Source organism: Coregonus lavaretus, assembly GCF_964263955.1.
Source record: "Coregonus lavaretus genome assembly, chromosome: 30".
Lineage (NCBI taxonomy): Eukaryota > Metazoa > Chordata > Actinopteri > Salmoniformes > Salmonidae > Coregonus > Coregonus lavaretus.
The window spans coordinates 3,248,342-3,263,049 of NC_140017.1; the positions used below are offsets into that span (position 1 = coordinate 3,248,342).

Sequence of the window (14,708 nt, forward strand, 5' to 3'; positions counted from 1 at the left end):
ACCACCAAGTACATTTTGCTCTGTCCAGAGTACCCCTGAAGTACCCCTTTCATGTGCATTTTACCAGTAAGCGTATGGTCTCATGAGTCTTCTCAAGTACCCCGTGTATAGGCTAAGTACCCCCAGGGGTACTAGTGTCCCTGGTTGAGAACCTATTGCCCCATTAATACCTGGGGCTAACATGCGTCCTGATCTTGTCCACATTCTGATTGGGCCTACATTTTCAGAAATGCATCTCCACACTGTGACCAGAATTCCTGGTCCCTTGCTGTATGCAAATTATTTGTCAGCTTTTCTTTCAAAATATGATTTTAGAGGGCAGGATAATGATGATTTAAATTGTTTCACTAGATTCGTCTACACTTGTAAGATATCCAGACACAATGTGTGGCTGACTACCTTCAGAGGTGGTCAGGAAGATCTGATCCCAATCAAATCACAATGAGTCTTAATCTACACCTGTCTAAAAATCAGGACAAATGACGCATGTTAGAACCAATAAACGTGGCTCCTGTGTAGCCTACTGCGAGCTATTTATATCTGAAGATGGAATGCATGTGTGTAAGAGAGCTGTTTGCCTACGTCTACCTGTGATGTGAGCGGTGTGTTAGATTTTGGGCTTATGTTGCAGAGTATGGGGTCTTGGGCTTAGCCAATGTTCATATAGTAGGCTGCTGGTTCACAACTTAGAAGGCGATTCGGCTACCCTTTGAAGGACAGCACTCTATAAAGAAAAGGTTAAATTGTTATTTTTTTATGACACTATGATTTTTTTGTGCTTACAGCAGACGAAGTTCCAGAGGTAGAGTCCCAGGGTTCCGTGCAGAGTCTCATAGGGACTACCAAAGGCGTTGTACATAAAGAAGCCTGTAGCCACAGAGGAGAAGATGATGATCACGCCGCAGAAGAAGATCACAGTGACGTGAAGACTGGCTGGGATGACGTCCACCAAGTTCGGAAAAACTACAAGGAGAGAGACAATATGGAGAGGTGTGGGAATGTTCCAGAACATGTTCTACAATTATTATACAGTAAATAGTATTTTTTCACATGATGAAACACATGCATGAGTCTCTGTGTTCTATTTGTTTAACGTGCAAGGCAGATGGAGCAAACCATCAGAGAACAAATAGTTTTTTGTTTATCTAAAAAGGCCTCATCATGGTTAGTTAGCCTGCCGGTCAAGCGAAAAGATAATGTGTGTGTGTGTGCCAAATCTCATTAGTGAACAGTTGCTGATGATGCATGTGTCACAGTCCAATAAAGATTCACTCCATTGTGCTTGTGTAGGATTCTTGTTACTGCAACCTCAAAACATGTACTGCTATTTAGTGCTACTATTTAGTGCTACTTGCTTATGAATGGCCAATTAACCAAGATGAAGGCTTGGGTTTGCCCTGTAAGGCTAGCCTACATCCTCCATTTACATTTCTTTGGCTTTGTTTGATTTGAGTTTGTTGTTAGCACTAAATAATAATAGTTCTGCTGACATTTCCAAATTTGTCAACTTCATATTCATAATCTTCAGCATATGTGAATATGGCGGATTTCTATGTTTTATAGTCAAAAAGATGAACACCAGATACAAATAAAAGTTTTCTGTATGTCATCATTTAAGCTCACAATAAATAGTTTTGACCACTTTTACATCATCTGGTGTAGCCGATCTCATGTGATTTTAACCAACTATGAGTTGGCAAAGCTTAGTAAAGTCAGTACAGGAATGTCAAAAGCGTTTCATCTATCTTCCTCTGTCTTTTTTACAAAAAAACATGGTAATGCACCGTTTTCACATACATTGATGGTGGGGTAGTACTGTAGATGATGAATATGACATTTCTTGAAATATTCCTTTAAGGTATTTCTACCGCAGAGGATAGGCTATATGCGCATTTACGCGTGGCCATCATGTCTCCATGACCCACATTTGTGTACAGGCTGTATGTGTAGCCTAGTCTAGTCTCATTAGATATGTGATTGTTCAATCAATTTTCCAATACCTTGAACAACTGAGAGGTCGATTTTACAGCAGCGTTATACATCTCCGCAGCCTGTAAATCCATTATCATAAAACAGGTTGTTTGGATCCAGAATTCAGATTGGTTGATAGCAGGGAGTTATAGCACCACAATCCCACATTCTCCAGGTACTGCCTGTTAACAGTTCCATTAGATTTATCCCAGTCAGTGTATAAACTTAATCTCCCCTGGAATAAAGCGTTTAGACAATATTTCCCCATGCCACTAGGCTAGCATTTGTGACCAGATTCAGGATCGTAGGTGCTTGATGTCATTTCCTACACAGTAGGGCCGTTTAATTTTGTATTTACTTTTTATATTTTTTTCCATAAAGGCCTTCTTGAACATGTGAACTTTCATATGCCTTAATTACAAACTTGTATGGGATCCGTAAATATGAATAAAACATTTAAATGATTAGCCTAGTTTAGCCATGGAGCAATTTATGGAGAAAGACAGGATCCATGATCGGCTGAGATAATGGAGGGGGATAATAGGTTTTCCACTAAATAGCACAGCGACAAAGTCAAAATTGTCTATAATCGTAAAAACGTATGAAAAAAACATTTTTGGTCTTCATTTAAGGTTAGGGTTAGGCATGAGGTTAGCAGTGTGGTTAAGGTTAGGTTTATAATCGTATTTAAAGAATAGAAATTGTAGAAATAGGCAGGGTTTATGACTTTTAACTAGTGACGACCGGATAATAGAGAGACTACTTTCTGGAGGACAATTCCATGCTGACTCATGCAATAACATGTGAATTCTTAAAGAGATGGGTGGGGCTAAGGCTTAAGAGGGTGTGGACGATGCTGAGTGGGCATAAAACAAAGAAGAGCTCTCTAGAAAGTGTGGAAATCATTCAAGTGTATTTTTCTCCTACTTGTCTCTAAAGTGGGTTAACACGTTGATCAAATTTCAAAGAAGCATACATTTCCCATGTTTCCCCCAATTGCAGTGTATGATATACCATTTTGAAGTCTGTACTTTTGTAAAATGTTTGGTTTGCAACAGTTGGGGTTTGTCTAAACTTTGCCATTTTCCTCTCCGACCTGTGGAACAATGACGTTTTTTTGTGATTTCCACCGTGCCATGCATATAAACGTGACGAGACTGACAGCTTCTCTGAGCCAGGTGAATTCATTTATCAGGATCATTATAAAGGATATATCCAAAGAAATGTCAATAGAAACTAAGGTAAAACAAACGAAAGCGCACATAGTTTGCAGTCATTTCAGTTGTTTGATGTGATTGTGCATCGTGTTTTAGCTTTAGTTGGTTAGCTAGCAAAGGACAAGTAGCCTGCGTAGCTACATGCCAATAGGTCGTTAGCAATAAAACGTCACAATAAGGTGCAGAGTGGTCGATTAGCCACTCTGCTAAAACCATTGACAACTGCGTGCCATTTTCAAGGGATTATTAAATACACTAATATACAAAAGTATGTGGACACCCATTCAAATTAGTGGATTCGGCTATTTCAGACTCACACGTTGCTGACAGGTGTATAAAATCGAGCACACAGCCATGCAATCTCCAAAGACAAACATTGGCAGTAGAATGGCCTTACTGAAGAGCTTAGTGACTTTCAACGTGGCACCATCATAGGATACCACCTTTCCAACAAGTCAGTTCGTCAAATTTCTACCCTGCTAGAGCTGCCCCGGTCAACTGTAAGTGCTGATATTGTGAAGTGGAAATGTCTAGGAGCAACAATGGCTCAACCGGGAAGTGGTAGGCCACACAAGCTCACAGAACGGGACCACCGGGTGCTGAAGCACATAGCGTGTAAAAAAAGAGTCTGTCCTTGGTTGCAACACTCACTACCGAGTTCCAAACTGCCTCTGGAAGCAACGTCAGCACAATAACTGTTTCTTCGGGAGCTTCATGAAATGGGTTTCCATGGCCGAGCAGTCGCACACAAGCCTAAGATCACCATGCACAATGCCAAGCGTCGGCTGGAGTGGTGTAAAGCTCGCCGCCATTGGACTCTGGAGCAGTGGAAACGCGTTCTCTGGAGTGATGAATCACGCTTCACCATCTGGCAATCCAACGGACGAATCTGGGTTTGGCGGATGCCAGGAGAACGATACCTGCCCCAATGCATAGTGCCAACTGTAAAGCTTGGTGGAGGAGGAATAATGGTCTGGGGCTGTTGTTCATGGTTCGGGCTAGGCCCCTTAGTTCCAGTGAAGGGAAATCTTAACGCTACAGCATACAATGACATTCTAGACAATTCTGTGCTTCCAACTTTGTGGCAACAGTTTGGGGAAGGCCCTTTCCTGTTTCAGCATGACAATGGCCCTGTGCACAAAGCGACGTCCATACGGAAATTGTTTATTGAGATCGGTGTGGAGGAACTTGACTGGCCTGCACAGAGCCCTGACCTCAATCCCATCGAACACCTTTGGGATGAATTGGAACGCCGACTGCGAGCCAGGCCTAATCGCCCAATATCAGTGCCCGACCTCACTAATGCTCTTGTGGCTGAATGGAAGCAAGTCCCCGCAGCAATGTTCCAACATCTAGTGGAAAGCCTTCCCAGAAGAGTGGAGACTGTTATAGTAGCAAAGGGGGGACCAACTCCATATTAATGCCCATGATTTTGGAATGAGATAGTAAATGTCAATAGAAAAAAATCTCAAACAAAAATGCAGCTAGTGTACTGTCATTCCAGGTTCAATGTTTGATGTGACTGAGTTAGCTGAAGTTGGCAGGTTAGCTAGCTAGCTAGCGACAAGAACATTATCCAGCCTGCATAGCAACCATTTTGTTTAGAACGGATGACCAGTCCTTTGGCATAGCAACTATACAAAAATAATTAACAACTGGGGGTAGCAACATGACCAACGTGAACTAACAACCAGATTTTTGTCTTGACTCTGTCTTCTGGTGGAAGAATGAAATTGTATGAATTCACAAAATAACGTTTTAATGAAAATGTAATTCATTGTTATTTTAAGATGTTGGTAACAGTTTTATGAAAGCAACAAGGCACGGGAGGCAGTGCCTCGTGCCTTATTGCATAAATATTGGCTCCATTAATTGGATGTTTGAGTGATATAAAATAAAAAAGTGAACTATACCTGACAAGTATGAGTGGTTTAGGTTAATTACCCATCCTTTGTTTGCTCTGACTGTCAAGCAGCAGAAGGGCGCATTTGCCGATGTAATGTTAGCTGATAATGTTTACTTTGCAAGCTTCCTGACGGGCTGACCCCAGGTGGTGAGGGCAGGCAACATCACCTCTGCCACGTTGACCTTCAACACGGGGGCCCCACAGGGGTGTGTGCTAAGTCCCCTCTTGTACTCCCTGTTCACCCACAACTGTGTGGCCACGCACAACTCCAAGACCATCATCAAGTTTGCTGACGACACAACGGTGGTAGGTCTGATCACCGGCGATGATGAGACAGCCTACAGGGAGGAGGTCAGTGACCTGGCAGTGTGGTGCCGGGACAACAACCTCTCCCTCAACGTCAGTAAGACCAAGGAGCTGATCATGGACTACAGGAAATGGGGGAGCGAGCAAATCACTAAGGACTTAAAATGGTCCACTCACACACACACAGTCGTGAAGAAGGCGCGACAGGCGGTGTGAAAGGAAACCTGGAAAATCATTAAAGACTCCAGCCACCCAAGCCATAGACTGTTCTCTCTGCTTCCGCACGGCAAGTGGTGCATCAAGTCTGACACCAACAGGCTCCTGAACAGCTTCTATCCTCAAAACACAAGACTGCTAAATAGATAACAGAATGGCTACACGGACCATCTGAGATGACCGTTGAATGTTATTTTTATACTTTCTCTTTGCACACTCACAGGACTCTACACACTCACACACACTTTCTTGTGTTCTTCATATTTTTATTTCTGGTGTTTTTGTTCTACCTTGTGTTATTGTTAGTGCTACATTGATATTGATTACTGCATTGTTGGGTTTGGAGCTGGTAAGAAAGGCATTTCACTGTACTTGTGCATGTGACATTAAAACTTGAAACATTGTACAGTTGGCTAAACATTTTGGTAAGTAGACCTAATGTACTTTTTTCTCCAACCAACGTAGCCCTACCTAGCAAAGTTAAGCTAACATTATCCCCATTTCAACATTGTTTTTAAGAGTTCTTAATCACGATTGCTGCTGACAGACTTTATAGGCTACATTGATTGATGGACCTTATCAAATTGGCTAGCTAGCAAATAAAAGATCACGTCATGACTTGTTAACAAGCTAACTTTCAGGGGATGAACCAGATGGCTATATCCAAATATTGTTTGATTTGCTTTCCATCTATAGCGGCGATGACAGTAGTCTGACTGACAACTTCACCAGGACGAGGACTTGCGATGTCAAGCCCTTTCCAAAAACCTAACCTCTGATGAAGAAACCTAAATGACACATTGTTTGCTTAGCTAGCTAGCTAGCTAGCTACATGCCAAATGGATAGGCTACCCTCACGTATCTGAAAATACATGATCGATTGATGTTTACTGATCATGAAAAGCATGCAGTTACTTGCTGTATAACTCTGATGATAGAGCTAAATGTGGAATAATCTGAAATGTGTAGTTCGGACTATGCTCTTTAAGAGGTGATGATATTAAAACCAAATCGTTAACATTTATTTAAAATCCCTTGAAAACGGCACGTAGTTGTCAATGGTTTTAGCAGCAGCCAAATCGAACGCTCTGCACCGTATTCTGACGTTTTATTGATAACAAACTATGATGTTTAGCATAGCAACCATTGCAAATAGATTGTGACCAGCCCATTTGGCTGGCAAATTCAGAATTTCTGAACTCACGACTGGCTTTTGCCCAGATTATTTTGTATGGTGGAAGGATAAAATAAAACAAATTTACTCAATATAATAACGTTTTTAATGAAAACATGTAAAAACATGTTTTATAAAAGCAATAATTATTGAGAAAAACACCCGCCACGGGCCTAAAGAATAACCCGCTTAAGGCCCTTTCTCACCAAAATAAATGAGAACGTCTTGTTTATGATGCCGTTCACACAAGTTGCGAACATTTTCCTGCCGAAATCTGTCAATTATTTATTAGGAACAGGTTTTACTTTTCTGCATGCAAAAATAGGCTATTGACCAATAGATATTGTTATCTGGGTCACTACCACTGACGGCCACTGACAGGTCTGTGGGTTCCACGGCCGGTGTTATGGGCGGGCCTTAGAGGGCCAGGCCAACCCTTCTTTCTTTTCTCTCCAAAACGCTTGAGCGTGCCGTCTTTAGCCAACTCTCTTGCTATCTCTCTCAGAATGACCTTCTTGATCCAAACCAGTCAACTGAGACTGCTCTTCTCTGTGTCACAGAGGCTCTCCGCACTGCTAAAGCTAACTCTCTCTCCTCTGCTCTTGTCCTTCTAGACCTGTCTGCTGCCTTTGATACTGTGAACCATCAGATCCTCCTCTCCACCCTCTCCGAGCTGGGCATCTCCGGCGCGGCTCACTCTTGGATTGCGTCCTACCTGACCGGTTGCTCCTACCAAGTGGCGTGGCGAGAATCGGTCTCCGCACCACGTGCTCTCACCACTGGTGTCCCCCAGGGCTCAGTTCTAGGCCCTCTCCTATTCTCGCTATACACCAAGTCACTTGGCTCTGTCATATCCTCACATGGCCTCTCCTATCATTGCTACGCAGACGACACACAACTAATCTTCTCCTTTCCCCCTTCTGATAACCAGGTGGCGAATCGCATCTCTGCATGTCTGGCAGACATATCAGTGTGGATGACGGATCACCACCTCAAGCTGAACCTCGGCAAGACGGAGCTGATCTTCCTCCCGGGGAAGGACTGCCCGTTCCATGATCTCGCCATCACGGTTGACAACTCCGTTGTGTCCTCCTCCCAGAGTGCGAAGAGCCTTGGCGTGACCCTGGACCACACCCTGTCATTCTCCGCTAACATCAAGGCGGTGACCCGATCCTGTACGTTCATGCTGTACAACATTCAGAGAGTACGACCCTGCCTTAAACAGGAAGCGGCACAGGTCCTAATCCAGGCACTTGTCATCTCCCGTCTGGATTAATGCAACTCGCTGTTGGCTGGGCTCCCTGCCTGTGCCATTAAAACCCTACAACTCATCCAGAATGCCGCAGCCCGTCTGGTGTTCAACCTTCCCAAGTTCTCTCACGTCACCCCGCTCCTCCGCACACTCCACTGGCTTCCAGTTGAAGCTCGCATCTGCTACAAGACCATGGTACTTGCCTACGGAGCTGTGAGGGGAACGGCACCTGCGTACCTTCAGGCTCTCATCAGTCCCTACACCAAAACGAGGGCATTGCGTTCATCCACCTCTGGCCTGCTGGCCCCCCTACCTCTGCGGAAGCACAGTTCCTGCTCAGCCCAGTCAAAACTGTTCACTGCTCTGGCCACCAATGGTGGAACAAGCTCCCTCACGACGCCAGGACAGCGGACTCACTCACCACCTTCCGGAGACACTTGAAACACCACCTCTTTAAGGAATACCTGGGATAAGATAAAGTAATCCTTCTACCCCCCCTTACCCCACCCCCCCAAAAAAAAACATATTGTAAAGTGGTTATCCCACTGGCTATAAGGTGAATGCACCAATTTGTAAGTCGCTCTGGATAAGAGCGTCTGCTAAATGAAGTAAATGTAAATGTCTCTTTGCCACCTTCTCCTCCCTGCTGAATCCTCCTCCCCCTCCTCCTTAAATGTAAGTAGGGAAATATGTGTCCCAACAACGAGCTGCAGTTTTGGAATAATTGCATCCCGTCTATTTTCCGCTTAGGCTACTTTGCGAACTGCTAGTGCCATTTAGAATTGGTTAGCCTAGGCTATAACCCCCCTAAACATAGACAGGTTAGTTAGCCTAGGCGTAATTCATCACGATGCAGTGTTCAATGTGGAATTGTTCATCCAATGAACAGGCAGAATAAACTACACTGAACAAAAATATAAAAACACACAATGCAACAATTTCTAAGATTCTACTGAGTTACAGTTCATATAAGGAAATCAGTAAATTGAAATAAATTCATTAGGGCCTAATCTATGGATTTCACATGACCGGGAATACAGATATGCTTCCGATGGTCATAGATACCTTTAAAAAAAGGTAGGGGCGTGGATCTGAAAACCAGTATCTGGTGTGACCACCATTTGCCTCATGCAGCGTGACACATCTCCTTTGCATAGAGTTGATCAGGCTGTTGATTGAGGCCTGTGGAATGTTGTCCCACTCCTCTTCAATGGCTGTGCGAAGTAGCTGGATATTGGCGGGAACTGGAACACGCTGTCGTACACGTCCATCCAGAGCATATTCTAGTTTTCTATTACTACATTTTTTCATTCAAGTACTTGAACACCCCCAAAAAATATGCGAGTTCTCAAACATTTCAAATGCCCATCCCTAATAATTATACATACAGTACCAGTCAAATGTTTGGACACACCTACATTGTAGAATAATAGTGAAGACATCACAACTATGAAATAACACATATGGAATCATGTAGTAACCAAAAAAGTGTTAAACAAATCAAAATATATTTTATATTTGAGATTCTTCAAATAGCCACCCTTTGCCTTGATGACAGCTTTGCACACTCTTGGCATTCTCTCAACCAGCTTCACCTGGAATGCTTTTCCAACAATCTTGAAGGAGTTCCCACATATGCTGAGCACTTGTTGGCAGCTTTTCCTTAACTCTGCCGTCCGACTCATCCCAAACCATCTCAATTGGATTGGGGTCGGGGGATTGTGGAGGCCAGGTCATCTGATGCAGCACTCCATCACTCTCCTTGGTAAAATAGCCCTTACACAGCCTGGAAGTGTGTTGGGTCATTGTCCTGTTGAAAAACAAATGATAGTCCCACTAAACCCAAACCAGATGTGATTGCGTATCGCTGCAGAATGCTGTGGTAGCCATGCTGGTTAAGAGTGCCTAGAATTCTAAATAAATCAGACAGTGTCACCATCAAAGCACACCATAACACCTCCTCCTCCATGCTTTACGGTGGGAACCACACATGCAGAGATCATCCGTTCACCCACACCACGTCTCACAAAAATCTCAAATTTGGATTTCCAACGGTCTAATGTCCATTTCTCATGTTTTTAGCCCAAGCAAGTCTCTACTTCTTATTGGTGTCCTTTAGTAGTGGTTTCTTTGCAGCAATTCGACCATGAAGGCCTGATTCACGCAGTCTCCTCTGAACAGTTGACGTTGAGATGTGTCTGTTACTAAAGGGGTCCCTCAGGGTTCAATAATTGGCCCACTATTGTACTCACTTTATATAAACAACATTGGTGATGATGTCAGATATTGTAAATTCCATTTATATGCAGATGACACAGTGATGTACTCTATTGCTCCAACAGCGGACCAAGCTTTAATGCAGTTGGAGTTTGATTTTAGGATACTACAGGGGTCTCTTTTACAGCTTAAACTTGTTTAAAATGCTAAGAAAACAAATGTCAGGTCTAAACTCTCAATTAGAAACACTTTTGTAATCACTAGCTTGGATGGTACTCAAATCAAACAGGTCTCTGCATATAAATACTTAGGGGTATGGTTAGATGATAGGCTTTCTTTTAAAAAACATGTTACTGAATTGGGAAAAAAGCTCAAATTCAAGATAGGGTTCCTTTACAGAAACAGGGCTTGTCTGTCCTCCGTAAATAGAAAACAAATTGTGCAGGCTACTTTTATGTCCGTTTTAGATTATGGTGATATTATCGATATGCATGCATCGGCAAACACATTAAAACCACTGGATGCTATTTTCCATTGTGCACTCAGGTTTATCACGGGTGATAGTTACAAAACTCATCACTGTTTCCTATATCAACATGTGGGTTGGGCCTCTCTATCTGTGAGGCGAGAGCAACATGCTCTCTTGTTTATTTAAAACTACCTCCATATATATCATCATTAATTTCCACTAGATATACAAATTTTAAAACCAGATCACAGATGTGGATTACATTAGAGACTCCTGTGGTCTCCACAGAGTTGGGTAGGACTGCCTTCAGTTCCTTTGCACCTTATTTATGGAACAAACTGCAGATCCAACTTAAGTTAGACACTCTGGTGTCCCTTGCCCATTTAAAAAACGTTATGGAGTATCAATATGATGTTGTCTGTGATTGTTTCTGTTGAATTGTGTTTTTGTATGTTTGAAATGTTCTTGTCTGTATGTCTAAAACTGTACATGTCAACATGTTTACACAGGGCACAGCCATAAAAGAGATCCAGGTCTCAGTCTGTTTTTCCCTGTTAAAATAAAGATTATTAAAAAAAAATATATATATATATATATATATATATATATATATATATATATAAAAAAACTTGACCTCTGTGAAGCATTTATTTGGGCTGCAATTTCTGAGGCTGGTAACTCTAATGAACTTATCCTCTGCAGTAGAGGTAACTCTGGGTCTTCCATTCCTGTGACGGTCCTCATGAGAGCCAGTTTCATCATAGCGCTTGATGTTTTTTGCGACTGACCTTCATGTCTTAAAGTAATGATGGACTGTCATTTCTCTTTTGCTTATTTTAGATGTTCTTTCCATAATATGGACTTAGCCCTATTTGGTAAAATACCATCTTCTGTATACCCCCCCTACCTTGTCACAACACAACTGATTGGCTCAAACGCATTAAGAAGGAAAGAAATGCCACAAATTAACTTTTAAGAAGGCACACCTGTTAATTGAAATGCATTCCAGGTGACTACCTCATGAAGCTGGTTGAGAGTGTGCAAAGCTGTCATTAAGGCAAAGGTTGGCTAATTGAAGAATCTCAAATTTAAAATATATTTTGATTACTACATGATTCCATATGTGTTATTTCATAGTTTTGATGTCTTCACTATTATTCTACAATGTAGAAAACAGTGAAAAAATAAAGAAAAACCCTTGAATGAGTAGGTGTGTCCAAACTTTGGACTGGTAGTGTAGGTTTTGAAAATGTGCCTAGGAATAAATCAATTAGGCTTACCAATTTGCAATCGACATTATTCTACTTGCTCAATGGTCAAAGGTGCATAAAGATGTGACTTGCATGATAAATGTCACTCCGCTCTATTGTCGTAACATCTCCACACCTGTACCACAGTTCAATGCAGACCAGCGACGATTCAATTCAAGACGGGTTCCACTGTGGTACAGGTGTGGATGTGTCATGGCAGACACAATAAAGCTGAATGACGCAAGCCACACCTTTATTGCACCTTGGCCATTGCCCCTGCATAGAAACCATTCAAATACCAGACTTCAGGGTTTTACTTTATGGCAGTCTAAAACACTTTTTGCATCCCTTTTCCAACAGCATTTCTGATTACATTTCTGTGTTCCGTTGCAGACTCCCCATCTCTGCCTGATAGATTACATTTCTGTGTTTCGTTACAGACTCACCATCTCAGCCTGATAGGTTGGGCCAACCCGGGACTGTGCGAGGCGGGTGATGAGGAAATGTAAAATAAGAGAACATATCTGGCATATGTTTGTTTTAACGTTTTAATAAATATTTATAAATTTCATATTGTGCTTTTTGTATGGGTTGTTATGCAATCTGCTAGAAGACATTTATAAGACATTTAGAAGACATTTCTTGACTGGTGAGCTTCATCAGCAGCACATAATTCTATCTGGATAAGGGGCAGGAGTTGATCATAGACATAGATAGAGGACTCTAGTGCCCAAAAGCCAGTTTTAGCATGGGCAGCGCCATTGTGGCAGGTAGCTTAGTGGTTAAGAGCGTTGTGCCAGTAACCGAAAGGTCGCTGGTTCTAATCCCCGTGCCGACTAGGTGAAAAATCTGTCGATGTGCCCTTGAGCAAGGCACTTAACCCTAATTGCTCCTGTAAGTCGCTCTGGATAAGAGCGTCTGCTAAATGACTAAAATGTAAATGTAAATTGAGGCCTTTCACCATTTTGAATAAGTCCTATGGGTTCAGGAAGGATCACATAATTTCATCCAGGTCATCAGGAGGGATCAGCCAATGAATTATACTTCTGAGAAAGCATTCCATAACTACAGGTGGCAGTAAATCGCCAACCTTGGCTTTATACCTGTTCACACAACACTCTATCAGTGGCACTATGCAACCTTTCAGTTTGTTAAAAAACGGACTACTTCAAAATGGAGATGGCCTCAATGGCGCTGCCCATGTACTCACAGACGCCATAATGGGACATATACAATGTTGCATCCTCTAACTATCTCTAAAAGGGTTGATAGAATCCATGTGTGATGTTCATACTTAAATGTGTTGTGCACCTTTAAGAGAGCAGGGAATTATGGTTGAGTAGTTGGATAAACACGAAGCTGGAGAACAGTGTGGAATGTAGGAGTACAATCTAACTCTACAAAGTGTTCTCTTATTTAAGAACTAGAACACCACACCATGCACACAGAGGGTAGGCTAAATGGGATTTGATATGGTTGATGCTGCAGAGAGTGGACCAGGAGAGGACAGAAGGCAACATGTAGGCTTGGTGGACTCATTCTGCTGGTTAGAAAATGGCCAGTCCAATATGGCATAACCAAATACATGCAATGCTGGTTCGCAAATGAAGAATAGTCAACCTTAAATACATAATGTCACGGCGTACTGACGACGAAATGACAATGTAAGCAACTTACGTTGTACCAACCAACCAAAATGGGTCTTTCACTTTGACGTTGTGGATTCGTAACCATCTTACGTAGCTAGTACAAAAGCTTACGTCGTCAGTTCGTCATGACAACAAAACATTGTTTGGTGGGGCAATATATACATTTAGGCAATGGGATCCCATATCACACCAGAGCTACACGTCACTCTAGCCATTCAAACTTCCCGACCGGTTCATTGCCAACGCTGTAGCCTATTTTATAGCAATTCAGCAAGCAAGAGGATCGATCGATGCTTCTCTCCACGCCTAGGCCTATTAGTTTAAAAAAATTGCTCGAAATAGGTTTCAAACTATATTGCTATTCATTGCCTTCAAAAAGTATTCACACCCCTTTACTTTCAACACATTTTGTTGTGTTATAGCCTGAATTAAACATTTATTAAATTGACATGTTGTGTCACTGATCTACACACAATACCCCATAATGTCAAAGTGGAATTTGGTTTGGAGACATTTTTTGAATTTAAGACAAATTAAATGCTGAAATGTCTTGAGTCAATAAGTATTCAATCCCTTTGTTATGGCAAGCCTAAATAACGTTCAGGAGTAAAAACGTGCTTAACAAACTGCATAATAATTTGCATGGACTCATTCCGTGACGAATAATTGTGGTTAACATGATTTTGGAATGACTACCCCATCTCTGTACCCCACACATACAGATAATTGTAAGGTCCCTCAATCGAGTAGTGAATTTCAAGCACAGATTCAACCACAAAGACCAGGGTGGTTTACTTGCAAAGAAGGGCACCGATTGGTAAATGTGTAAAAATACAAAAACAGATGCTGAATATCCCTTTGAGTTATTAATTAGGCTTTGGATGGTGTATCAATACACCCAGTCACCAAAGATACAGGCGTCCTTCCTAACTCAGTTGCCGGAGAGGAAGGAAACCGCTCTGGGATTTCACCATGAGGCCAATGGTAACTTTAAAAGTTACAGAGTTTAATACTTGTGATAAAAGAAAACTGAGGATGGATCAACAACATTGTAGTTACTCCACAATACTAACTCTGAACC

The 14,708-nt window shown here is 42.1% G+C and overlaps 1 protein-coding gene across 1 annotated transcript in view; it reads right to left on the reverse strand.

Annotated features, from left to right (window-relative positions):
• LOC311105836 (clarin-1-like) overlaps nucleotides 1-14,708 on the reverse strand; it is a 37,517-nt gene that overhangs the window by 1,728 nt on the left and 21,081 nt on the right. The window contains exon 2 of the mRNA XM_084148046.1: nucleotides 784-963. Coding sequence (XP_084004172.1) covers nucleotides 784-963 — 180 coding nt within the window. The remainder of the gene's footprint in view (nucleotides 1-783; nucleotides 964-14,708) is intronic.